This window comes from Macrotis lagotis, chromosome X, assembly GCF_037893015.1.
Source record: "Macrotis lagotis isolate mMagLag1 chromosome X, bilby.v1.9.chrom.fasta, whole genome shotgun sequence".
NCBI classification, from domain to species: Eukaryota; Metazoa; Chordata; class Mammalia; order Peramelemorphia; family Peramelidae; genus Macrotis; species Macrotis lagotis.
The window spans coordinates 240851940-240879652 of record NC_133666.1 but is presented as its reverse complement, the minus strand read 5'-3'; the positions used below and the strand labels follow the sequence as shown (position 1 = coordinate 240879652).

Sequence of the window (27713 nt, the reverse complement as noted above, 5' to 3'; positions counted from 1 at the left end):
GCACACTCACACTCCTTTGATTGGTGTATCTATAATCCTACACAGATGTTTTATAAACTTGCTGTCTCACGTTAAAAAATAAGTGCATCAAGTATCTTTGTACATTCAAGTCACTTTCTAAGGCAAATTGTCTACTGTAGGTATGTACTCCCAACTGCTTTGGTATTTTGCTTCAGTTAATTGGCTGCTGACTTGGGTGTTCGTTCACACATGCAGGTTGAGTGATTCAGAGTGGACTAAGTAAGTGGGTGGACACTGGGAGCATGCCTTAGACCAACCTATTTGCAAGTTAAAAGAAAAGTTCTGAGAGTTCTGAATGGGTTTTCCAACTACTTGTGGATCCAGCCTAGGATTATTATGCTATGTCAATATGCAGACTTCAAACTAGAATAGGTAAGATGGGAAGATTTCATGTCCCTTCAGAGTCACTTCCCTTCCTTTTGTTGTTGTTGTGGTGGGTTGTTTTCCAGTCAACTTAGTAAAGACCCTTTTTTGATAATTCAGACTCATATAAATTGAAATCTAAGTAAACTGCAGAAGTAAATACACCTATTGCCCGAGACAAGTGCAGACCTAATTGTTTGTTACTTTCTCCTCCTTACCCTACCCCTCTCTCCTTTTCTCTCTGTGAATATCTTTGCCAGCACTCACTCTTTCATTGTCTTTCCCTTCTGTTCTCATTTCTCTCTCTCTCTCTCTCTCTCTCTCTCTCTCTCTCTCTCTCTCTAAGACAAATGCTTTTACCTGGCAGAAGTCAAGTTGGGTTTGCTAGTGCATGGTTTCTAAAGGTTCAGCAGAGATGAGCCAGGATTTGTAATTTTGCAGTAATTTGAACCCTATTGTGGGAATACTGTTACTTCCCTTTAACAATCAGCAAAAACTGAAAAATATTAGTGACTTGCATCACCATGACACAGTATAGCATTTGGCAGGTAAATAGTTCAGCAGTTGAATTGAATGGGTTAACTTTTTTAGAAAAGGTGGTTTCAAATTGAAGAATTTCTGGAAACAGAGTTTAAAGGTTGTGTTGTGTTCTTTTTTGTTTGTGTTTGTGGGTTTGTTTTTTTTTTACAATTCAATCTTGCATGCGGGGAAGGATTCATCTTGCATGACCACTGTGCTGCTGCTTGCCAGAACCATGATGTTGAGGTCCTGCTGCTTTTCATGGGTCTCTTGGTACCATTCCCTCATCACTTCGGAGTCATGAGTTGGGATTAGGGTCACCTGAAGTGTTGAAAGAAGATGATTTTTAATAGCTTCAGCAATAAGGAAACAGGAAACGTAATAGCTTCATCAACAAATGGGTCTTCAGGTCTCAAAAAAAGTTACGGAGCTATACATATATATGCATATATATATACATACATACACACATATATCTGATAATTGCTATTTTTATATCAAGTTGCTATAGGTAGCTTTTTTTTCCACCTGCAATAGTCATCATTCAGAGAAGGGGAAGAAGAAAGGAAACAAGTCAAAAACAAAATCCCATTATTTAAAATGTAATACTCATAACTCTTCACTGTGGAGAAAAGGATTGCTACTAGGCAGGGTAAAAATTTTAGTCTTAGGGTGGCTAGGTGGCGCAGTGGATAGAGCACCAGCCCCAGAGTCAGGAAGACCTGAGTTCAAATCTGACCTCAGACACTTAATAATTACCTAGCTGTGTGGCCTTGGGCAAGCCACTTAATCCCATTGCCTTGCAAAAACTGAAAAAAAAATCCAGTCTTTCCTTATTGCAACCTTAAAAACAATTAGTTTACATAAGACATAAACCACAGACCAAAGGTTTCCTTTGTTTTCCTTCTGATTCTAATAAATCTGTAATTGCTGTTTCTTTTCTGCTTATTTGTATATGACAAGTCCAATAGAACATAGGTCTCCTGAAGACAGGGATTGTTATCTTTTGTTTCTGATCCCCGCATAGTAACTACTTAAAAATGTTTGGTTGAATAATTGCTCTCTGCCTTGAACAAATTTCAAAGCCATACAGAAAAGGATTGGCCCGTCCTTAGAACCTCTCCTGAAGCATAGAGAAACATGATTTCCATACAATACTATCCATGAATTGGAGAGGAACCAGTTTTATAAAGACTTGTAGGTATGAATATGATGTGAATAGAAAGGAGCAGAACTTTAGAAAAAGTCCTTCCCTAGTTTCTTTGTACCAAAGAATGAGCTATCTAACTTCTTGGGACTGACTGTGGACCTGCCACTTCACTCTCATTATGTTAAGGCATAGTTCTTAGGGATACATAGTCCTTAAGAGTTTCTGCAATTCTCTTTACTCCTCTTAAGTGGATGCTGTTTCTAAGGATGTGTTTGCATAATTACCTGCATGTTGCTTCCCCACTGAGCCTTCCCTTCCAGTAAGGAATCCAGGACAGCTCTGCTAGGCTCTTCAGCTGCAGGGTCATTTCCACTCACCACGTAGTAGGATGACCTCACTCTCTTGAAAAATTCTACATCGACATTTTTGCTGTTGCTGTGATTGGGAATGTAGACAAGGTCGAGATATACAGGTGGTCCTGGAGGCACAGCTGAGGATTTGGCTGTCTTGGTAAGTCCAGGTCCTTGGGTAAGTAAACACAGAATGCTATATGTTATACCAGTTTGAAGTCATAGAATAATTCTACTACCCTCCACCTAATGCAGTGGTATCCAATAGGCACATCTTTGGGGGAGGGGGAAAAAGTCATGTACAGTGTCTTTTTTCATATGACCTTTATAGTTAATTTGGTCAAAATTACTTATTCTCTATCAGAGAAAGAACTGATAAATAGAAGCATGATTAGAATGATTATATATATTATATAATGATTATATTATATATATTATATAATGATTACATATATTATATATGTATATTGTATATACATATGTATATGTATATATATATATATATGTATGTATATCTATTTGTGTCTAATGGTAGCCAACTCTAAAATGGTGAAAGGCAGGGAAGAAAAAATAAATTTGCATGATGTATGTTGTATATTTGAAAGAAATAGCAAGTTGAATACATAGTGGTATAGATTTACAGTTTCATGCAATCATCTTTTTTATTGCATTATGTTATGGAAATGCTTGGTTTTTTTCCAGAAATTAAAAAAAAATGAATCTCAAAGTTCTGTCTTTAATATATACTGAATCTGTGACCCCTGAACCAGTCACTTAACCTCTTAATTCCTCCAGCAACTATCTAAGACTAAATTTTCAAAAGGAATTTCCATACCAGATATTTTCAATAGAAATAAAATCACAGGTCCAGACCTTCTCTCCTACCACTGACCTCTTCCCTCAGAAACAATGCTTGCAGTGATATAGAAAAAGCAAACATGGTTTGTTTATCATTTCAACATAAGAAATAAAAAAGTAGAATGACTTCTCCATAGACCAGGGGTGTGGAACTTCTGACTGTGTGTCCTATTGATCTGACAGTACAAGTAAGACTTGAAACTCAACAAATCTAGTAACTTTTTAGGGGAGAATTAATTAAATGTCTGATCAAATATAGTACAAGAATGATGTTATAAACATGGCAAATGGCCCTTGGCAGAAAAAAGCTTCCTCATCCCTGCTACAGGATAGCAAAAGAAGAGCTTCAAGCCCTATATTCAGATACAAGTGAAGGTGTTTACGTTTTTCTCCTTTAGTTCATCCATGAGAGTAGCTTTCCAAGTGCAGCCCCATCTCATGGATGGAGATGAGCCTAGGTGATAGGGCTGACATCTTCAGCTACCTTCCCATCTCCAGAGTTCAGCATCATATGCCAACATTCATGATAAATGAACTCTCCAGACAGCACCGGACAGCCAACCAGTATCTGGGGAAGGAATGACACTGCAGGGAGCTTTTCAAGTTCTAGCCAAATGGGCCAGATCCAACTGAGAGCAGTAGGGGGCATCCTTTAACCAGACCTCACACCTTCAATCAGAAAGGCCAAGACGATGTACAAATGTCAGACCAACTAAGAGGATGTCTCCTGGAAGCAACCAGAGCCCTGTCCGATTAGGGAGCTGGCCAGTCTCCCTAGCTTGGGAAGCTGGGGTTGGAGGTCTTCAGCTGTTTTCTTCCCTGAGGAGTTATGAGCTCGCTGCAGCTGAGCACAAGCCTGGAAGGTGTTTCCCTAGTTTCAAGCCTCTTCTCACATCCTACCTTCTGCAGGAAGTCTTTCTGGGTCTCCTGCCCTGCTCTATTCTGTACATAATTAGTTATTTACATGTTGTCTACCCCATTAAAACATGAGTGTCTTGAGGGCAGAGATCTTATTATCTCTGCCTTTCTTTGCTTTTCCAGGTGGGGCCTGGCTCATACCAAGCACTTTTTAAAATGCTTGCTAATTGACAAAAAGAAAAGAAAAACCACCTACTCCAGCAGGTGTCTCCATCAAGCCCCTGGGAGCTAGCTCTGTGGAGCACATACAGAAATAATCTACTACTTCTTATCAAACCAGAGCATTTGAGGATAGCAAACCGCCCACGTCAAGAAGGGAGAGCTAACAAAGTTAGAGGTTACATGCAAGTCAGATCAATTAAAAACAGAGTGGGCATCATGCTGTTGGTAAGGATAAATCACACATGTGCACACATGAGCATGTACAATTAATCTCTAACCAGAGAAATGGTTTAAAAAGTGGTTGAACCCTTAATAGGATTGGCCCCAGGGTATTTCAAAGCACTGAGCTGTATTCTATATTTTCCAACTTCATGAAAACCATAGTTTGCCCCAAAGAAGTCCTGTGATCTTTAAGGATTTCCAAAGGCCATATCTTCAAAAGTGGAAAAATAAAAACATCAAGGAATTCATTAAATCAGTCGATTCCATATAAAACTCAATGGTGAAAACTCTATATTTGATTGAAATAATTGGTCGCTTCATCCTGAACAGCCACAGTCAAAAGAATTTCCTTCACCAAGCCCTGTTTCAGCTGGCTACCCCATGACTTCATCTTTTGACACGTAGAAATGTTTGCAAGGAATTACCATATGTGATTAGTAAAAGTCTGGTAGCCCTAATTAGATGGATGTGTTGAAATATTCAATGACAGCAGAAGAAGGACAAGATTTAGGGCATTTTTTTTTTAGGTTTTTGCAAGGCAATGGGGTTAAGTGGCTTGTCCAAGGCCACACAGCTAGGTAATTATTAAGCGTCTGAGACCGGATTTGAACCCAGTTACTCTTGACTCCAGGGCCGCTGTTCTATCCATTGCACCACCTAGCTGCCCCTAGGGCATTTTTTAGTAAGAGAAATGACAAAATTCTTCACTTTTAGAAATAAGTCTATGAAATGAGTGGAAAAGTACCTTCCCATAAGATAGGCTCAATCACGTCAAGAGTTTCCATATAAACTTGACCTCTAGATTATCCTTTTAAATGACTCAAAGTATATTGTCAAACTAGCAACATGAGTATTACTGATAGAAAATTAAATTTTTTTTAAATGCGCCTAGTTGCATTTTGTTTTTACTTTAGTCAATTCACTCATCATGTTTCTTAGGTTGAGGGGCTAATTTGGTGAGTTTCATTAATTCTGGGCTATCTTTCAAGGGACTGAGCTATGTTTAAATATAGAAGACTTCAATTTGCTTCCTCAAGGATGGATATATATATATATATGTATATATATGTACATATATATACATATATATATATCACTGGGATTTAAGAATTATTTTGATTTGGACTGAGTCTTCATGTTTTTAAAAATAATTCTCTACAGCATGGGATTTTCCTTTATTTAAGAGAGACATAAACTTTAGAATTTCAAAGGTTTACCAGATTTTTCCAATAAATATAGGAAATATTATTTGTAAAGTATTGTATATATACTTTTGCTAATCTGCATACATTTGTATACATACAATATTGACTAAATATGTGTATATACAAGGTAACATTAATGCAATCCATTGTTATTGTATTAAAGCTTAATCTTCAGAGCCACTATAGGTAACTGGGATAAGATTAGGCTTTCTAGTAAACCAATGTTAGTCCCAGGAATATAATACATCTGGAAACAGAGTTCAAAATATGATCTATCCCCAGAAACCAACAACATCTAGAAGTTCTAATGAAGTGGAACTTTCAACATAAATAACCTTCTATATATCCACTCATAAAAGAATACAAAAAGTCTCTTCAACCACTTAAAACATTTCTCTGTTTAGAGATGCATAAAAAGGAAGCTCAATCAGCCTTTTTAATCAGAATTTTCCTCAATTAATATCTAGTAAATATTGACTGGGAATCATTTGTCATAGAAAATGGTAAATGACAAGACAATGAGCTGATGAGTTAATGAATTGACTTTAACTTGCTGATTCATTCCCCAACATTGTAGTATTTAAAAAAAAATCTTTTGGGCCTTAAAAAGCCAATTCCTTGGTAAAAAAATCATTGACTTTGGGTAGATCCTTGGAGCCTATAATCTATAACACCAAGCAAATCCAAAACCAGGGCTAGGCAAGGTAAACTTGGAGTGTAACATAAGAGGGCACAATAAGAAACGTCACTTAACCAGATCATATATATATATATATATATATATGTATATATATACATATATATATATATATATATATATATATGTATGTATTTCCATGAATGAATGACTGAAAATGCACTTTAATAGTATGGCAAATACTATACTAAACAAAAGGGATAAAAACAGAAAAGCAAAACAATCTTCTACTCAATGAACTTGGATTCTAATTGGGGGAACTAGATTTTTGTTTCCCAGGGTCAAAGGGGTATATATACATTATATATATATATAATATACATATAGATGTATATGTGTATGTTATATAGGAAGTCAAAATTATTATAGTTATGGTTCAAATCTATCAATGGACAATAATACAAGGGGAAGTTATTGTTTTTTCCAAAATTTACACGTAGGATACACAAGTATCCAGTCCAAACTCCAAACTCAAGGAAGGTCCTGAGGTTAACCATCATGCAGATTTAAAGTCATCTTAATAATAAAGCAGAGTGTATCAGAATATAATGGACACAGACTCTATCATAAATGTCCAATGGTATGTTTTTATATTGAACTAGCCTAGTGGAATGATGTTCAATAAGATGATATATGAAAAGTGCTTAGGGCACTGCTAACATGTGGTAGGTACTTGATAAAGGCATGTTTTCCTCATCCATTCCCGCAGGGTCTGCTGAAGAACATGGGTGAATGGGCAAGTTAAAGGCACAGGTGTGGATATTTAGTGAGGGAGGAACAAAAACAGTGAAGGTGTCAGGGAATTCAAACGTCCTAGATAGGACATTAATTTCTGTTGAAAATGTAATCATTTTCCCCCAAATCAAAATGCTTGGGACAGCACCTCTCTAACCTTACCTGCAGTTGCTGTCTTTGCTGATTTTGATGTTGAGGTATTGGTGGCATTCTTGGCCTCCTTATCCTTCTCTTCTATACGAGAAGCTTTGACTTCTGGTGTGGCACTAGTCTTGGTTGCTTTTTCTACAGATTCCTTCTTCTTTGGAGAAGTGGTTCTGGAGACCTTCTCTAAAGATTCTTTCAAGCCCCCTGGTTTGGGAGAGGCAGCAGACTGCTTAGACTTCCCATCAGCCTTTTTAACAGGTGAGGAAGACTTGGTCTTTGTGCCTGGTTTCTTTGTTTTTGTCTTTTCCTTGAGGTCCTTCTTCAGAGCTTTCCCCAGGTTCTGCTCAATAGCCAGGGCCTCTGGATCCACCATGGAGACGTCAGGGTGGCGTGGGGAAGGACTTCGGTCTTGCATTGGAACAGGGGGTGGGTCGATATGTTTGTATGTGACAGTTTTGTCTGTGGGGATGGTTTCAGATTCATCTTCGGAGTCAATATTGGCATCAGCTGTGATGGAGGGGCACTCTTCCGTCTCCGGGGGGACATCTGAGTCTGTTTGAGATGGGGCTGATTCACTGACTGATGTGGGAGGGGTTTCATCACACTGACGTCCTTGTTGCTTTCCTCCTGGGGGTGGTGGGCCTCCTCCAGCTTGAGTGAGGGGTTTCTCATATTCCTGGGTCTGTTCTTCACTGGCAAACCATTCTAGCGGGTTGGGATTGATGAAGGAAGGTGAGAGCTCTGTCTTGGGGTGCTTATATTCACAGGAAGAGACAAGACACAGATCAACATCCTGACGAGCTTGTGTAGGTGATTTCTTTTCTCCAGTGAAACACTGGTCTGGTGTCTCATAAGAATATGCAGAAGCTTGGGGAGTTCTAGTAATTTTCTCAGGTGTCTCATAGCAGTAGGAGGAAGAATCAGAAATCTGGCTTGTTCTCTTAGGAGTTTCATAGGAATAACCTTCAGCATCAGGAAAGCTGGTGATTTTTGCAGTTGTCTCATAGGAGTAAGTAGAGTCTCCTGGTGTCTGAGTACCATCCTCAGAATCATCATAGCCATTGCTAATGTCATCTAAGAGCCTTGAGGTCCTCTCCATCTTTTCATGGGTGTATCCTCCCACTTCAGAGGTCTTGGTCATCTTCTCACTTGTCTCATAGGAATATCCTCCTTCTTCAGGAGTCCTAATGGTCTTCTCTGTAATTTCACAGGCAAAACCACAATCCTCAGGAGCCTGGAAGGTCTTTTCAATCGTCTCATAGGAGTAATCACTATCCTGAGGAGACTTTGTAGCTCTTTCTGACTTCTCATAGGAATAGCTGCCTAATTCAGATGACTGGGAAGTTTTCCCACATGTCTCATACACATAGTCTTCTTCATCAGGAGACCTGCTGGTTTTCTCACTCTTCTGGTAGGTGTAGCTAAAGTCATCAGCTATCGTCCTCTCTTGTTCTTTCTCCATGCCAGATGAAGGCACATGACTATTCAAGGATAGATGGTGCTGCATAGTATCAAATAACATGGAGGAGCGGAAGCCATAGGGCTCAGCAGCAGAAGTACCCATTGACAGAGATGGGGAAGGACTGCGGCAAGTGGATGTGTTTTCTTTGAAAGCTGAGGTGGATTCTGAAAAACTAGGTGAATATAAAGGAGATGACTCTCTTGGAGTCAGTGGAGAGATATCAGACTTTGGTGAAAGCTTTTCTCCTTCCAGACTTTGTACTTTCTCAGAGGCAAGTGAAGAATATAATGACATCTCTCTGGGAGGAACAACATCAGAGAGAGCATCCTCTTGGAGAGGAGAAGCTATCTGTGAAGGGGTATGTGCTGAAGAAGTAGATGGGGAAGCTTCAACCTGAGATACTGAGATGAGCTCAGAAAGATCATTATCTTGGGTATAAGATGGTTCCTCAGCTGGTGGTATCTTGTGTGAAAAACTGGAATCCTGCATATCAGGACTATAATCAACTTCTGTGGGTCCATTTTCAGATATATGGAGTACACTCATGCCTGCTGCAGGATGGTCTGGAGATTGTCTACTAAAGTCCATTGCCAGAGATTGCTCAGGAGATTCCTGACCAAACTCAATAGACATTGATGACTGTTCAGATTTATGCTCTTGCACTGGTGTTCTGGATTTGGCTGTTTTTGGAGAAAAATCTGGTGGTGAAATGGACATTGGTCTTGGGCATTCTTCCTTAGATGGAGACATTTCAGTTTCCTGGAAGGTAGTAGGTGTTTGTACAACAGATACTGAAAGGGAATCATCCACCTCTGTGGAGTGTGGTGAGCCAACTTCAGCATGCAAAGAAGGAGATACATCATCAGTAGTTGGTTCTGGAAACGAACTGGTAGCAACTGAAGCTGTAGAAACTGAAGCCACACCTTCCATATGTGAGTATGTATCTTCTGCTACACCTTCATCAACAGGAGTTGCTGACTTATCAGAGACAGTACCTTCAGAAATGGACATTTTGGTATCTTCTTTAAAGGATCCAAATTGACTGATATCTATCTGTGTAGGAGAGACATCTCCAGCTAATTTCCTGTCATCAAAAGTCAGGCCTGGCTGAGAACCTTCAGCTTCAAAATCCTCCATTTTTTTCCCCTGATCCAAATCTTCCTTTATTGGTATAAATTCGGTGCTTTTTTCATCTTGTTTCTCTTGGAAAAGACCAGTGGAAGTCATTTCAGAAACAGGGCTTATCTGAGATGGAGAATCCTGTTTTCCAATCTTTTCTTCAAAAGGGCTCTCAGGGCGTCTGCCAGAAGTCTTGTCATCAGCACTAAGAAAAGTTTCATATGCAGATTCTGATCCAATCAATGGAGGACTTCGTAGAGGAGATAAAACTTTCTCTATTGGAGACTCAGAGTCAGGTACTGGCTCATCCATAGGACTAATCGAAGTTTTCCCATTTTCATCTTTGGCATCATCAAATTCAAAACTTACAGGAACAGATGGTGCCTTTTCAGTCACAGCTGATGGAAGATGACTGGACTTCTCATCAGTGGGAGATTGGTAGTAAGGAGTGTGACCAGCACTGCCAGCTACAGACTGAGATGGAGAAACAACTTCCAGTGTTTTATCCTCTGGGCTTGCACAATGTTCTTCAAGGACTTCCTGAGGTAGCTCAGGAGATTTGGGGATGACTACAGCTTCAGCTGAGACTTTAATTTCATTGGGGGTCAGGGAAAAGTTCACACTACGCTCCCCAAGAGGTGTTTTTGCTACTGGAGATGGAGGAGCTGGGCTCAGGGATGGACTCTTGGCTGGACTAAATTTTTCATCTGAAACTTCTGATGAGCCATCTTTGATTTCTAGCATAGCAGTGGCTCTCATGTCCCGGTCACTAGAATGATAGGTATCTTGTAGAATAGATTTGCTAAATCTGTCTTCCTCCATTGATGAAGGTGGTGAGATAGTAGAAGCTGAAGCATTATAATCTTTGCCATCAGTGGCATCTGTTTTTGACCCATCAGATAATCCATTGAAAGCATCAGGAAGCTTGGGTTTGGTGTAGTCTTGAGAATACAGGGAAGATTCATATTTGGTGATGTTCACAAATTCCTGAGAAGGAGATTCACTCTCCTCATTGTTAGTCTCATCACTCATCACATCTCTAGGAGTGGACATTTCATCCATGGGAGTGGGTTCACTGGAAATCTCAATGGTTGATTGTGTGTAGCCTGATGTAGCAGTGAATTCTTCAGGTTGGTCCTCTCGATTCTCCTCATCGGAAACCGTTGCCTCACTTTCTGAGCCACCAGGCAAAGTCTCATCATGAATGGAAGAAGCAGGTTCTCTGGCTGGAGACTGGGCTCCTGACTGCTTGCCTGGTGTGAGTAGTAAGCCATATTTATCCTCAGCATCACCAGCCTCTGCTGCCTTATCCACCACAGCCATCACATAATCTTCCTCTGCTAGATGCTTTTCCATTTCATAGACCTCATCTCTGGCATCTTCTGTTTTTTCCTCCTCATCTGGTTCCTCCTCTGTCTCTTCAGCTTCCGCTTTCTCAATGATCTCATCCATGTCTTCTTCAGCTCTCTCATCACCACCTGCCAAAGATTCCCTTTTTTCCTTACCATGTCCATCTGCCTCAACCTTCATATCTTCCTCAGCTTCTTCCTCCTCATCAAGTACTCTTGCCTCCTCTTTGCCATGCTTGGCACTGCTCAGAGGCACATTTTCATTGCCTTCATAGTCAGGCTCCTCAGCTTCCTCGGTCTCTGCCTTTTCTTCATAATCCCCAGCTTCTGATGATTCTTCAAAACCTGTCCCTTCATCCTCAAACTTTTCATTGTCATCTTCCCTGTGCTTCTCCACTGGCTCAAGCTCCTCAGGGGTCTGTTCACACTCTCCCTCTGCTTCGGTCGTGGTGATACCTTCATCAGGAGATTCAGCAGGACCTTTAATGACTTCAGTTTCTTTTTTGATGACATAAGCTTCGACTTGTTCAGTTTCTGTCAGTTTTTCTTCATCTTCTATTAGTTCTAACTGAGGCTTGGTCTCCTTGAGAACATCGACTTCTTCAGCTTTTAGCTCTTCAAAGTCCTTGGTCAAGTCTTCAGGGGAGGACATGAGGGATCTCTCAGCTTCAAGTTCCTTGGCAGGACCTGCTGTGGTGATTCCAGTGGCTGCTACAGCAGCAGCTGTTGCAGCTGTGCTAACAGCAGCTGCTGTAGTTTCAGAGACCTTGCTTTCTTTCTTAAGCACCTTGATTTTCCCTTTCTCTTTTGGCTTTCCAACGGCAGTAGGCTCTTTCTTGATGGGCTCTTCTTTCTTCTGCACTTTAGGTTTTAATATGGGTTTTTTGGCTTCAGAGAGAGAAGTAGACAATTTCTTTGTGTCTTTAGGAAGCTTTTTAATGTCTTTTTTGATTTCCTTTTCTTCCTTCTTAATTTCCTTTTTATCTTCCTTTTTCACTTCCTTTTTGATTTCCTTCAGTGGCATTTCTTTCTTTATCTCTTTCTTGGATTCTTTTTTCTCTTCTTTCTTGATTTCTTTTTTGACATCTTCCTTTTTAGGTTTTTCTTCCTTCTTTAGAGGAATCTTTTCCTCCTTTTTAGACACCTCTTTCTTTGGCTTTTCCTTTTCTTCCTTCTTGTCTTCAGATTTTGTCTTCACTTCCTTTTTCACAATTTTGTCCTTGGTGACCTTGGGTTTGACATCTGTGGCTTGCTTTTCGGCCACCTCAGCCTTTACCACAGGATGATCTTCTTTGTTAGAAACTTCCTTTTCAGGCACTGAAGGTTTGACTTCTGTTTTTATTGGTTTCTCTTTTTTCACTATCACTTTTTCTTTGCTTTCAATTTTGGATGCTTTTTCCACATGATTGATTTTAGTAGTTTCAGGAGTTTCTTCTTTAGATTCCTTTCTGACTGGTTTGCTGGAGAGTGTCTTTGCAACAGGTTTGAGACTTTCCCGGCTATCTGTTCTCTGTTTCAGTTTTACTTGCTTCACTGCTGGACTAGCCACTTGACCAGAGAGATCCTTCTGGGTGACCATGGGCTGTTTCAAGAAATCTAAATGTTTGAGTTTTTCCAGTCCTTCAAGTATGTTGTATTGAGTGCTGTTTCCAGGAAATAGGACACGAATGATTTTCTCTGCAGGGTTTGCTGGATGCCACACAATCAAAGAGGAAACTGAGGTCAAATAGGAAATGGGAATATCTACTTCTTGGCCATTTGGCAGGATTAGTTCAGCCTTGTCTTTGCTGGTTCCAGTCCATTGGTTCATAAAGTATTGCATCTCCTTGCTACTCTTGACTGGGTTCAGCACATACATCTCAAGTTTCCCTACTCCCATCTTCTGAAAAAGAATGACAGGATCAATGGTATTCCCTACACTTCTAGAGAGAGGTTCCGGTTTCATGGACAATTTGGTTAAGTATTGCAGTGTGAAGCAAGCCTCTTCAATGCTCCTCTTCATCTTGACATTTGGATCGGGAGTTTTCAGGTTTTCAGGTACATTGAGGAAGACAACCCCCAGGTCAGGGGAGATCAGATTTTTCATCCAGTCACTGTTGGTGGTGGAGCCCTGGGACTGCTCCTCTTCCAGCTCAGCAATTTTCCTCTGCAGCATGCTATTGATTCCTGGCAGGTTGTCATCTCCAATGTGGGTGAGTAGAATAGAGTCCACCCGGTCCAAGTGTCGAATAAGTTTCCAGAAGCAGGATTTTCTTTCTGATCCTCCATTGATAAGCATATTGAATCCATTGACAGCAAATAGTGCTGAATCACCTCTCCCCCCTGGGAAAATGTAACAACAAGGTTTGGAGAGCTTCAGAAATCCTCCTGATGTGGGAGGCTCCAGGATGTCAAAGGGAGATGGGACCTCCACGGATTCTGACAAATATTCAGTAAACTCTGAAAGTCCTTCCATTTCCGGCAATATTGAAGCTGAGTTGAGTTTAATATTGATGAAGTCCTGAAGGTTATGTCTGTCAAGGTTTGAGTTCTTCCAGTCCCCTTCCTCGGGACAGAAGAGGGTTAGGCTGGCTTTGTTGGCAGGATGGGTGGTACTCAGTAATTCTCCAATCTGGGATAGGGGTGGAAAGAATAGAAAGGAAAATGAAGTGAATGTCACCAATGAATCATCATCATCTTAAATTAACAAGATACTGATCCAAAAGCCCAACAAGATGATGAGGTAATCTTTTTTCTCCTTTTAATTCAACAGGACCTTATAAGTCAGATCTAAGCAATAAAAGAATATATACACATACATATGCTCACTTGTTACCATTTTTTTTTCAGAGAAAGTAGGGCTTCTTTCAAAATTTAGTTAGTGAGACTATAAAATTCCACTGTTTGGGTAATAAGGAGATATTCACTGTTCTAAAATGATTAAATTTTGGAATGAATGCGGTATACAGCAAGCACAGGACTGGGAGTCATAGAATCAAAGTTTGAATCCTGACCTTTATAATCTTGGGCAAATCACTTTTTTCTGGGCTTTAGTTTTATCTATAAAATGAAGGACTTGGACTAGTTGCTCTCTAAAGTCCTTCCAGCTCTCTATGATCCTATAAGATTTTTATTTTTTAATTATTTTAAAAATTAATTTTATTTTAATTATTTTTAAAATTTAATTAAATTTTAATTTTTTTTTTTGGTTCAACAAGATTTATTTTCATACTTTCTCATGCATCCTCCCTGTTCTCACCACTTCAATAAGATATTTTTAGAACATGAGTAGTCTATCTGGTTGACTGTTCACACCTATGCCACTACAAATGTTGAATAGAAGTTACTGAAGCAGTTGAACAATTTTACAATTAAGTTCAAAATTATTTCTTCCTTCATTTGTTCATAATTAAATAGGAAAATTATGTTCAAATATAATTCTCTCCTATTGTTTTCAGGGAGGCTGAGTGAGTGAATGAGGACGAAATTTGGCTCCAGTGCATTGGCTAGCTTTTCTTACTACAATAGCTCCACAGTAGTCAGAGAAATAAAGAATCTACAAAACTGATTGTGGCTGAATATAAAAAAACTCATTTATTTTCATCCAAAAGTCAGATTTAGGGGGTAGCTAGGTGGCACAATGGATAGAGCACCGGCCCTGGCTTCAGGAGTATCTGAGTTCAAATTCGGCCTCAGACACTTAATAATTACCTAGCTATGTGGCCTTGGGCAAGCCACTTAAAACCCCATTTGCCTTGCAAAAATCTAAAATCAAAACAAAACAAAAAGTCAGATTTATAGACACAGGCTTGATTAGGAGTTGGGGACCCATCTAAAGCTCAGAATTCAACAAAATTCAGAAATCAGCTCAGATATTTCAGACTGGAAAAAATTCTAGGTGTACATTAACAAATGATGATGTGGCAATGAAAAAAAATAACATGTTCTTTCGTTTCTAGGCTTCCCAAAACAATGCAAGTCTGAACCCTTGTCTTTTCTTTAATGGAACAAAGTTTTCCTTGGCTCATACTATCACTAAATATCATTTTCTTACAGTTTGTTTTATTTGAATATATTTGGAAAGAAGTTAAATGTAACCATATTTAACTTCTTTCCAAATATGATCCTAGAGGAGCCAATATTTAATTTTTCCCCCTTCATTTGGTTCCAAACAAATAGCTCTCTTGATATCGTAAACCTCTTGATCTAGAGTCCAAACTACTTTCTTTAGATGATCACAAAGTATTAAATGTTTTGTCTGACTCTAATACTTTAGTATTGGTATCTCTGTGCCTTGGACAAAAGACAGCCTAAGACCACCCAGGAGTTAGATCTTTGATGATGCTACTTTGCAAACACTGCATCCAACAACTCCGGGTAGCCAACTGTTTTTCTTCACTGATTGTATTCTATCTGCATGGTAATCCCCCTCCCCTATTCTGTCAATGTGCCACACTAATCTCTTCAATTCCTGCTATCTAGCATCACTACCTCAGGACAAATTTACATGCTCCTACTCCCATTTATTGCACTTTCAAATACAATTCTAGAGTAGCTCTATCCAACTCAGTATACTTCATTCTGTCTTTCTGTCTGTCTCTGTGACTGTCTCTATCTGACTGTCTGTGTCTGATTTGAGTTTCATTATCTCACCCAGGCTGGAAGTGCAGTGGTCATTCAAGGGTCAGCAAGGAACCTTTGGCCTGTTCAATGTCTAAGTTGCCTTCACGACACTACTCCATCCTGGCTCTTATTTTACATGTCTAACAACTCCTCAGGCTTCGAGGTTGCCTTATCATACCCTATCATTCTCCCTAATAATGGATATTCCCTCAAAATTTTTCCTAAGTCCCCTTCCCTTCACTCTCTATATTCTCTCTTGCAACTTCTTAAGTACTCATTTAATTACACTTTTATGCAGATGACTCACATATCCAGCCCATATCTAGCCTGGGTCTTTCCCGACAACTTTCTATTGGACATTTCAAGCTTGACATGTACAACTATAAATGATTATCATTCTCAACCAGTTTCTCTTCAAAACTTGGCAATTTCTGTATAAGCCACTACCATTCTTCCAGTCCCTGAGATTGATAACTGGGAAAATAGGCATAGAGAGAGTCAAACTACATTTCACCTGGAAAAAGATTCAAAATACAGTAAGAATGCAATTTCAATGAGAGCACAGTTTTCATATGCAGCATTGGTCCCTTACTTTGTGTTCAATATGAGAAGATCACCAAATCATAGGGCTGAGGGGAGTTCTTGACAGATTTTCCAGTCCCCTATCTCCACTCTAATTCCAATGACTAACAACACTGATTTTGCAACAGCCCAGGATGCTTCTACTATATTTTTCATTGTGGTAAAACAGAAAATTAGTTATCATTTAAAAACAAAGATGAGAAGGGGGAAAAAAGTGGTAATACTTTTTTTGTTGTTGAGCTTGAATTGCTTTAGTCATGTCTGACTCTGTGACCCCACTTGAGGTTTTCTTGGCAAGGACATTGGAATGGTTTACCATTTCCTTTTTCAGCTCATTTTACAGAGGAGGCAACTTGGGGTCAACAGGGTGATGGTGAATCACACAGCTTTAAGTGTTGGAGGACAGATCTGAACTCGGGAAAATGGGCCTTTCTGATTCTGATCTCAGAGCTCTATCTATTGTTACACCCAGTTACCTCTGGTAATGCAAAATTAAGCAAACGATGAAGAGATGAAGCAACTCTAAGAAGTTGGCAGCTACTGAATCATTGCTCTACTGCTATTTCCCCTAGTCTCTGATACTGAGATAGTCCTTCTCCTTATCAAGATCAATCCCTATCCATGTGAAAAACTTCAAAGACCAAGACAGTAAACTCCCTCACAAGCTATTCCAAAGAAAACAACCATTAAAATCATTATTTCTAACTTGCATCTTTTCATTTTGAGTTTAACTTTCTCTTTCATTTTTTCTTGTTACTATTCTAGTATTCAGTGAGATACCTCACTATTCTCAAATTCAACTTCATGAATTAATAAATTTAGGACCATAAGATTTCAAAAAATATTTAATGCTTGAAAGGACCTATTGGCTACCCTAAACTACTCATTTCTAGTTGAGGAAACTCAGAGAGGGAATGTATGACTAGTTTAAGGTCATATAAGAAGTTCTAACCAAACAAACCATTTTTATGTTCTTTTTTCCCCTTTTAGCTTTTGCAAGGCAATGGGGTTAAGTGGCTTGCCCAAAGCTGGTCAATTATTAAGTGCCTGAGGCTGGATTTGAACTCAGGTCCTCCAGACTCCAGGGTCATGCTCTATTCACTGTGCCACCTAGCTGCTCCCCCCATTTTATATGTTCCTAAATAAAACAAAATTTACAGGCCACATGTCTAACAACTCCTCAGGCTTCGAGACATGATTCAATTTTTAAAAATCTCAGCCAATATGATATCTTTCTAATCCTGTGGTATTCTCTATTTGTAATCTCATTATGAATAAAGAAAATTCTGATATTGTGACACAAGACCTCATACTTAAAGAGCTACTACAAGACTGCCCAAGTATTTGAGAAAAGTGTTTCTGTAAATGAGTGGGAAGATTCAGGCTTGGACCATGGCAAATTCCAGATTTTCTCTGCCACTGCTGCTTTTTCCTTTCTCCACCAAAAAATATGGAAAGTGTTCACTATCTCTAAAATAGATTCAGAACAACTAATTTTCCTAGTGTGTGGCTCTTTTTACAAAGTACTAAATTGGGCAAGCCACTTAACCCCATTGCCTTGCAAAATCTAAAAAAAAAAATGTACTAAATCTAACTTGCTCCTCTCAGAGTACCAAAGGCATTTACACTGTAATCACAGGGACATATGTAGTGTGATTTGAAGTCCTATTAACTTAAAAGAAGATATAAATTAATCAATAGCTCTCAGGTAAAGTGCCAGAAGTTGCAGAACTATAGGGACTCAGTTTCAGAATCATATTAATGATCATAATAATAGTTTATATTGACATATGCAGGGGGTGGCTAGGTGGCATAGTGGATAAAGCACCAGCCTTGGAGTCAGGAGTACCTGGGTTCAAATCTGGTCTCAGATACTTAATAATTACCTAGCTGTGTGGCCTTGGACAAGCCACTTAACCCCATTTGCCTTGCAAAAAAATCTAAAAAAAACAAACAAACCCCAAAAAGACATATGCAAGCACAGCACAGCTGAGAGAAAGGCCTAAAGCCCTGTGTCTGCCATATCCTATTGGGGGACCCTGGGCTGGTCACTTAACCTCTTACTGTCCCAGGGAAATCTCTCAATTACAAAGGAGGTGCTGACCAGCCCTAATGGAGAGAGTTTCTCACCAGAAACTCTTTACAAACCACAGGTCTGGTTTTAAAAAAAAAGTTTATGGAACTTGAGCTTCAAGATTACAAATCATTTTTCATACTCTCCTTTATCCTTCCAACAACTCTATAAAGTGGTCTGCATAAGGATGTTATAGAAAACAAATCTCAGAGAAGGTGAGGGACCTGCCTAAGATCATGAAGGTAAAAATTAGCAGACTTGGGGTTCAAATTCAGGTCCTTGATGTCTAACTTCAGTACTTTGAATACTTATAGAGGTTAAGGTTTTGTGGGATAGAAACTTGAGGTCAAGGGATGTCTGCTCAAACTCCTCTTTTGACACTAATTTTCTATGTCATGGGCAAAAGTCACTCAATGTCTGTTTCTTTATTTGTAAAATGGGAATAATTCTTGCTTTACTTCCCTTGTAAGATTATTGTGAGAAAAGTACCATATAAATGTGAGTTGATGGTTTATCATGGCCTTTAGGGTTCTAAAGGACCTTAGAGATCATTTTAGCCACACCACTCACTTTGACTTGAGATCAATGAGGTCCTGAGAGAGGAAGTGAGCAGCAATGCTTGGATTCAAACTTAGGGCTTCGGACTTCCAATCTATGTCCTTTCCACTTGGCTTCCCTCCATATCTTAAAGAAGGGGTGAGACAGAGGGCCCTTGGCCCATTTCTCACTTTTCTGCCTAGAGAAACTTGTGACCCCATACCTTGTGAAATCTGGAGTTTCAAGCTACAAGTAAAATGTTCCTTGTCAGGGTCTTCCTACCTTGGATGACTGAGAAGCCCAGTTATGCTAGCTGACTGGTGGGATTCCAAAAGTACTAAGGTGAACCAAATGAGACCTGACAGTTTGTTTGTAGCACTTGCCAGTTAGGAAAAAAGCACACCCAGAACCCTTGAAGAGACACTGCAATAACACAGAGTTATGTCGTGGAGATTCAAGTCTTTCACAGAACCTAGAAAGCCCATCTTTGGGACACTGTATAAAACAGAAAGCAGTTCACTTGTCAGCCACTCCATGCAGTGACTTTTTAAAAAATTTATTTAAGACTATGGGGTAAAGACTGACTTACCCAAGGTCACTCAGTCAGGCAATCATTAAGTGTCTGAGGCTGCATTTGAACTCAGGTCCTCCTGACTCTAGGGCCAGGCTCTATCCACTGTGCCACTTAGCTGCCCTGATACAGTATCTTGCTATCTATCCTTGTAGTGACAAGGACATTGGGTTTGATTTGGACTGATGTGTTAGAACTGACATGAAATCACTCACTTTAGAGAAGTGTCTATGAAGACTGTGAGCTTAGCCCAGGCTCTCTATTCTGATGGTTTCAAATCCGGGACAAATTAAAACTCTTTATCTGATTTGGGTGTTGATTTATAAAATACCATAAATGACACATTATTTAAGATGTGAATGAACCAGAAGCAAAAGCCAGATACTTCACTCACTTATATTTCACTCACTTAGAACATGTCTTTTATGTATAGATCTCTGCTGGTCAGTGGACACATCTTCCCTTTTCTACACTATCTCATCGCCGTTCCCAAGTCCACACAAAGGAATTAGGCATTAAAAATGGCAGACAAGTGAGATATGTCAAGGAATGGGAGATGTGAAGATTGAGATTTCTAGCTAAATGGTTAAGATTTAAGTGCAAGGGAAATCTGCTACACTGGAAGTAAGGGCAAGACACCTTTTTACTAGCTCTGTTATTGATTTAATTTATAGCTCAAATCTCTCTGGACCTGAAGTTTTACCACTTGTGAAATGATTATAATGCCTACCCCTTACTTACATCACAAAGACACTAAGTATTGATTTAAAGAATGAATAAGTGCCATAAAGATAGCCTATAACAACCAGATCAGGTGTCAGCCTCATCAGTTCCAATATGAGGACATGGTTTTATTATTTTTCTAGCTACTCACCCTTACTCATTCCCCAACTACACAAATAAACTTGATAGTGTCAGACTGAACCAACACAATATATGAATGTTTAAAAATAAATGACATCCTCTTTGTGGTCAAGAACTCACCTCTTGATCAGTAAAAATTTCTATGAAGTTCTGGAAGGAGAAAGAGCCCGACTGGAGGATCAGTTCTCCTGTGTTTTCAAAGCACTGTCCAGTCAGCACAAGCAGTTTGTGTCTGGCAGCATCTGTAATCATCAAGCGCACCTAAAGCCAAGAAAAGATAGATGAGATAATGGGCTGGCCTCAAAACTTTGGAGCTCTTCAGAGTTAGCAGGATACCTCAAGAATTTTGTGGCTTTGCTCTCCCACAGGGTGGCCATACAGTGAACTATTCAAATGTCATGCTTCCCGACAATAGCTGAGAGTCAATGATTAAGATCACTAGAAAGCTGTTCATGCTATTTTCTGAGCTACCAAAGAAGGTAACAATAATTGGCAATCCTTCTCAATGCCTCTCTTTCATAGTAATCCATTCACAATTGGCCATCCTTATGTTTCATGGATACTCTGAAAGAACCCACTAAGAGCATGTGGCTTCTGAGTCAAGGGCTGACCTAACAAAACTCTACCAAATTTCATCAAGTACAGATATTTCCTTGACCATCATGACTCATATCAATCCCCAAGCTGACAGGCTGCCCAGTAACAGGTACAATCTCCTGTGTCTATCCTTGGTAGCCTCTGCAAGCAAAGGTTCTATCCCTTTTTATTGGTAGCCAAAGGGATGCCTCTAAGCTCTGAAGTCTTAGCATGGTCAGCAAGAATCATGATGGTAAAAGAGGGAAATAACCCTTCAAATGGATTTCTAGTCTGACTGCACTGCAGAGATATCCATATACTTTAATAAAAGTCCCTAATTGGAGAAGACAGTCTGTCATGCAGTGGCCCATTAAAATGCAATCCTCTTCTTGATAAGTCAAGTCAATTTACTCCCCTTTGGGGAAGGAAGCACTTGCCTTCTGGTATGTTACCATTTTATGTGTTCCAAAGGCATTTCCAGAGTCTTGAAACTAAATACATGTCTGACCTTATCTTTCCTTCTTCCATGACTATTGGGTTCTCCAGGCAGTCTGCCAACTCATGTATAAAACCTCTGGGGTTTTTTTTCAGTCACAAAATTGCTTCCTGACTTGTAAGGCACTGATATATGGCTGTCAACATCACTTTCCTCATCAACTCTGCTTCTTAATGGATAGTCAAAGGGGTGCAATCATTTTGAAGGAGTAGTTAGGGGTGGAAGTGAGAATCAATCTCAGCAAGTCTGAGCACATGAGGCCAACCTACAGGATATATGGAGAGCTAGTAGAAGGGATAGTGAAAGTGTAATGGAGACCTCCAGGGACAAGGGCTACTTTGATCCTGAGTGCCAGTCCACTTGTCAAACAGTGTTCCACATAATAAGGGAAATGGAACATGGGTTGGGTCAATTCTCTGGCCTCAGCAATGAGACTCTTAGCATTAGTTAAGTTCCTATTTCAGAGCATACTTTGAACATAGTGAATTTCAGAGCATGGGGCTTCTGTTGACTTTCCTCAAAAGGAGTCAGCAGAATAATGATACAGTGAGTACCCTAGCTGTCTTCTAGATGGGACCCATATTTACCTACCCTACATGTCTCTTGAACCCCCACCTCAATTTTTCCTTTTTTTCCTTGTTTGTATACCTAACTCTAAACAATTCTGTTCTTTGAGTGAGTTCTTCTCATTCCTCCTCCCTCCTCCTCCTCCTCCCTCCTCATAGCAGTGCACACACCAACCTCCTCCAGCAAAGTGATACAACTCTGAACTTACAAAGCCCAGTCCTGACCCCTGGTTTCTTTGCTTTGCTAAAGGTTAGACAAAGTCATTTGGGTTCAAATTAGGAAATAGGCAGACACTGTAAGGAGAGATATGAAGATAAATTCTTCACTGATTAATAAGGCTTGGAGGAGGTGCGTTCCTGAGCACTGACAATGGTTTATAGGCCCCTCTTCCTCCCCAGCTCTACTCCTCTGACTTGGGTATTTGTCTACCCCTCTGTGAGTGGGGAAACTGGGAGGAGCCTGATCCCAGAATCATATCGCTGAGTTTTACCTCAGTGCTGACCGCTTCATCTGAAGGGTTGATCAGGACAACAGTCTCTAAAACATCACTTCGGTGGTGAAGAATCTTCTGTCCTGTGAGCATAAACACACAGAAAGGAAGTTTTAGCTTTTACAGATAAAAACCAACAGAACAGATTATTAGTCATTTCTTCTCTCTGTGAAAAGGACATTTTCATTTTGAGGTAGTAGAAAAATTTTCTTTTTCCAACCTGGTGCCCCTTCCCCCGTATTCATTACTTTATCTTACAAGTGAAATTATAATCAGTGTTATGAAATAAAAATGAACAGGCATAGGCTATATATAGCAGAGATACTCTCTGAATCTTGTCTGTGTGGTCTTAGGGTCTTCACCCTCCCTTCACTTTCATAGTTAATAGTTGAGTCTGCCTCTCTGGGCTAGTGGTAATTTTCATCTGATGCAAGGGACTGGTTCCAGGAAAACTTGACAGGGATCTTGATGTTTCCTTTCTCATGATAATTGGGGATGTTTCTTCTTATCAGCCTTTCTTCTGGTGAGAACTGTGCAGAGATTAATTAGGAACCTCATTGTGGAATGACTGTCACCCAGAAAACCCCGGACTAGCAATTAGTTCAATGAGAATGGCTGTCTGAGGCAAGCTTACAGACTACTAGGTTATTAATTAATTAATTTTGCTCAGAGAAAAGTACAAGGAAACACAGAGCAAATCTTTCCACTGGGCAAGGCAACCATGTTGCCCTTGGGAGGGTTCTGATGTAAAAGTAAACAGGACGATGAAGGAAAAAAAGCAAGAAGTGGCTCACTGGTAGAAAGATAAAAATTAAGAATCAATAAGGTCTTATGCCTTACTCTACTGCCTTCCCCCACACCTAACTATGGTTTTCCCACTTGGAAAGGCTATATCACAATTCTAATGATACTCCTGGGCAGAAACCTCCTGATTCTGCCCCCCTCTTTTATCCTCTACAGCTAACAGAATATGGCCTCCAAATGGCTTTTATACAGGAGCCTTTCCTCCTAGTCTGAGGAGCAATAGGAGCAGGAGTGGGGTGTGGTGGTGGGGTGTGGAGCTGACTACAGTGTTTCCTGTCCTTTTCATGGAGAGAAGAAATGTTCAACAGAGAAAAACAAATTTGGAGAATGTAGTCACTCACACATTTCTGCCACAAAAAGAATATAAGCCATCCAGAGATTTTTCCTATTTCCTATTTCCTTCATGTCCTTACCATCTGGCAAGTCCCCTGCACACCTTAGTAAATCCTTACTGATTCACTGATAAATTGATTGTAAGACATGTAGAACTTGTGATTCCAGGAAGAAACATAAACTGACCAAGGAGAAAGATGGAAACTGGAGGATAGAACTATGGGGAAAAAATAATTGTTGCCCCCAGAGAGCTAAAGCTGTGTCTGCATAATTATAGAAACATCTGAGAAGTCCAGAATGCATTTGGACCTTTGCCTTCCCTCATCATTAAGGACCAGAAGGGCAGCAGAAGCAGCAAATGCTGATGCTCCTGATTACAGACCGACAATTATCTTCATTTTCCTCCTCAGCTTGTTTTCAGCCACACTCACTGGGCTGGGCACAGAACACAATGGGTCACAATCCTGAGACACAGCAAAATAACAGGAGGGAAGGACCATAGAAAAGTTGTCATGGACCCAAAAGAAGAATTGAGGAAAATCTAAGCATCTTCTTAAAGAAGTAGGGAGACCCAAAGAAGAAGAAATAAGAGAATTCTATCAAAGAAAAAAAAGGTACTAGACGGGGCAAAGATCAAGTTGAATATATCTAGAAGATGGTTAAAGGTTTTTAGCCTAGAAAGGAAGAAACTCCAAAGTAAAATAATGTTGCATTATATGAACTAGCAAAAAAAGATTTAGGATGAGGGAAGAGCTCCAGAAAAGATAATTAAGTGAATCCATTGAATAAAAGGTTCTTTTGTTGCCAATATTACAATCTACAACTGATTTCTTTAGATCCGGCAATCTTTTTCCATGACCACTTTGGGTGTTTAAAAGAAAATTAAATTGAATTCACTAATCAAAATGATATAAAAGGAATCACAACTCAAAACCAATAAAACCTGCTGTCCATTTCCTCTTGACAGAGCAGTCTCAGAAACAACAAAAAAAAGTTAGAGACTTCCTAGGAACAACCAGAGCCAGATTCTGCCACACCTGATCTGCAGTCTCAGACCAATGAGAAGAAAGAGATCACATCTGGGTCACATCTTTAGCACTATCATTTGCAAAACACAACTACCTACTGTCTAAGCCAAAAAATGCAGTCCTGATACAGGAACTGGCAAAAGCAGACCTCTTCCAGGTGTCATCAAAGTGGGGTTCCCGAGCTCTAACCCCCCCAATAGGTGATAGAGAAAAAGTTACTTACTTTCTCTTCCCAGGGATTCTCACAACCTTGCTACTAGCACCTCCCAACTGCAGGCATCCTCATCTCTCGGCAGCAATAGTCTTGCTTACCACCTCTGGGTGGTCAGTAGCTGCATCTGCCCCTAGTTTCCCCTTTCCAAGAGAACTAGCTACAAGCCTGATATATAAAACTTGGGCTGATGCTCACCGATCCATAGGATCCCGCTTCTCCTCTCTCTGACTTTCAGAGAGGGAACACAACAACCAGGGTCACGTCACGTGGCAGCTGCTGTTTATCCCCCAGCCACAGCAGGGGTGGCTTCAGAGCTAACCCCACTGGAATTCAACTCACCCTTTACTTCTCATCCTGCTTGCTAGAATCCCCCAGTACCACAACAAAGACCTTCACCTAGGATGCTAGGGTTCCTCCTCCAACAAAAGTTTGTTTTGTTTTGTTTTCCTAAAGTTGGATCTGAATGAAGAGAAGGGATTAAAGGAAAAAACAGAAGAAAGCCTGCAGTTGAGCCCTGATCACAGCCTGGCTGTCTGTTGGCCAAAATTCCTCCACAGGACTATGTAACCAAGGGCTGGGTCCTTGAGGCATCTGGCCAGTTCTGAGGCTGGCGGAGCCCCCTCTCCCCCTTCCCCCCAGCACCCACTGGTGACGCCAGCTCTTGGAACTGCAGACTGTCTTCAGGGCAGGCTGCTGTGGCTCTCAGAAAGTGGGATATTTGGTGTTCCCAGTCTTCACTCTGGGAACGTGGCCAGGTTTGCTTGAGGGAGGAGGCTGCCGCAGCATTTGTAAAGGTCTCATTCAGTTGTTTCAGAACAGAAGTTCCCAAGAAAGAAAAGCAACACGTTTCCATCACTTCTTTTGGACCACTGTGCAAATTATTCTGCACCTCACAAGAAAACTGTTATGCAGCCCCCATGAATGGCTTGCTAGCTGGGGGATTGGAGAGTGTGGGGTTGGAGGGCTGCTGGTTTTCTCACGTATGGCTTCAACACAGAAAAGAACACTCAATTGTCAAGAGTCTTCCTGGACAGTCCGTACCCAATGTTTGTTACCTTAAGTAAGGGAAATCAGAGCCACTTCATTGTAAAGAAAAGATGAAAATTGGGGTGGGGAAAGAAAGAAATACCTGAAAGCAAACTACCCTTCCTACTGATGATTAAATAGTTGTTTAAGCTGTTCCAAAGACCATTAAACACTCAGATTGAACAGCAATCTGTCTACAGCTTAGTAGATGAATTTTAGGGCATTGCCTGAGGTTCAAGGAAGAGAAGTGATTTTATTATGGTCTCATAGATAATAAGTGTCAGAAGGTAGATTTGAACCCAATTCCTGCACATTATTCACTAGCTCAAGTTGCTTCTAAACCAAGACTATTTCCCCCCTAATAAAACAATATTACCCTTTCCTCTTGTTAAAAACCTTAAAGATTCAGTAGATCTATATGTCTTCTAGGGATTAGGCTATTTGGAGGAGGGGGCATAGAGGGGGAAAAGGGTAGGTTAGTTGTAGGTTATTTTGAAATATTTTGAAGTTTTTTTTTAAATTACTTGGATATTTACTGTGTATTTCCTACAAATAGCTCAGAACTTTTACAAGAATGCTTATACATAAAACTGTTTCTTTAAAACCAGAATCACAGAAGGAAAAAGGGTACAGTAAGAAAGAGAGAAAGGAATATAAAAAAGAAATGGAATTAGAGGAGGAAAGGGAGAAAAGATATTGTAAAAAAGAGCTGGATCCTTATACTTTGGTGGTATCCATACAAAACTTGAAAAGATCAACAGCACTCAAGATTTCTTCTGTCTTCAATCCCCATTGCATACTGATCCTCAAGTCTGCAATCATTATTTCCATTGGCTTTGGAATAGATGAATTAAAAACTCTTAACCAGGGATCAATGAATTTGTAGGATTTTTTAAAAATTCCCTTTGTTTTTATTATTTTTATTCCTGTTTTATTATATTAAGATTTTTTTTAGGTTTTTGCAAGGCAAACGGGGTTAAGTGGCTTGCCCAAGGCCACACAACACAGCTAGGTAATTATTAAGTGTGTGAGACCAGATTTGAACCCAGGTACTCCTGACTCCAGGGCCAGTGCTTTATCCACTGTACCACCTGGCCGCCCTGAATAGATTTCTTTTTTAAGATTTTGCAATTTATTTCATTTTATGCATTTAAAAAGCCCTAAGAAAGGGGTAGCTAGGTGTAACAGAGGATACATAGGCCTGAAGTCAGGAAGATACATCTTACTTGTTGTGTGACTCTGAGAAAGTCACTTAACCCTGTTTGCCTCAATTTCTGCATCTGTAAAAATAAAGCAGAGAAAGAAATGGCAAACTATCCTAGCATTCTAAGTAGGATCGTGAAGAATCAGAAGTGACTGAAAACAACCGAATAACAACTTTTCTAAGAAAGGTTCACCAGGTTGCCCATGGGGTGGTCTACTGACAAAGAAACAGTTAAGAATCCTTGTTTTAGAAGGAGAGACCATAGTGCTGTGCCCATAGCTGATCTGAAACTGAGAAATATTCATACTCATTCTTCATGGATCTTACAAGGTGAGAATTGATATTCCATCAGAATTTGAGAGACTGCACATGTTCTAGATTTTTTGACATATTCAGATGTCGAGATCACATCATAAGAAATAGTAGAAGCTGTTATGCTTCTCTTGGAGTACTTTTGGGGAGGGAAAG

General features: G+C 39.9%; 1 protein-coding gene across 5 annotated transcripts in view; it reads right to left on the bottom strand.

Moving 5' to 3' along the window:
• Positions 1-1014: 1014 nt before the first annotated feature.
• The window catches only part of MAP1B (microtubule associated protein 1B), a 107176-nt gene continuing 80477 nt past the window's right edge, over positions 1015-27713 (bottom strand). For 2 of the 5 annotated variants that reach the window (XM_074202531.1, XM_074202535.1), the window contains 5 exons: positions 22637-22719; positions 20628-20768; positions 7363-13888; positions 2338-2576; positions 1015-1224 (listed from right to left, as the gene is read on the bottom strand). In XM_074202531.1, the coding sequence (XP_074058632.1) occupies positions 1069-1224; positions 2338-2576; positions 7363-13888; positions 20628-20768; positions 22637-22719 (7145 nt within the window). In that variant the 3' untranslated portion in view covers positions 1015-1068. The other 3 variants (XM_074202533.1, XM_074202534.1, XM_074202532.1) reach the window with 3 other exon arrangements.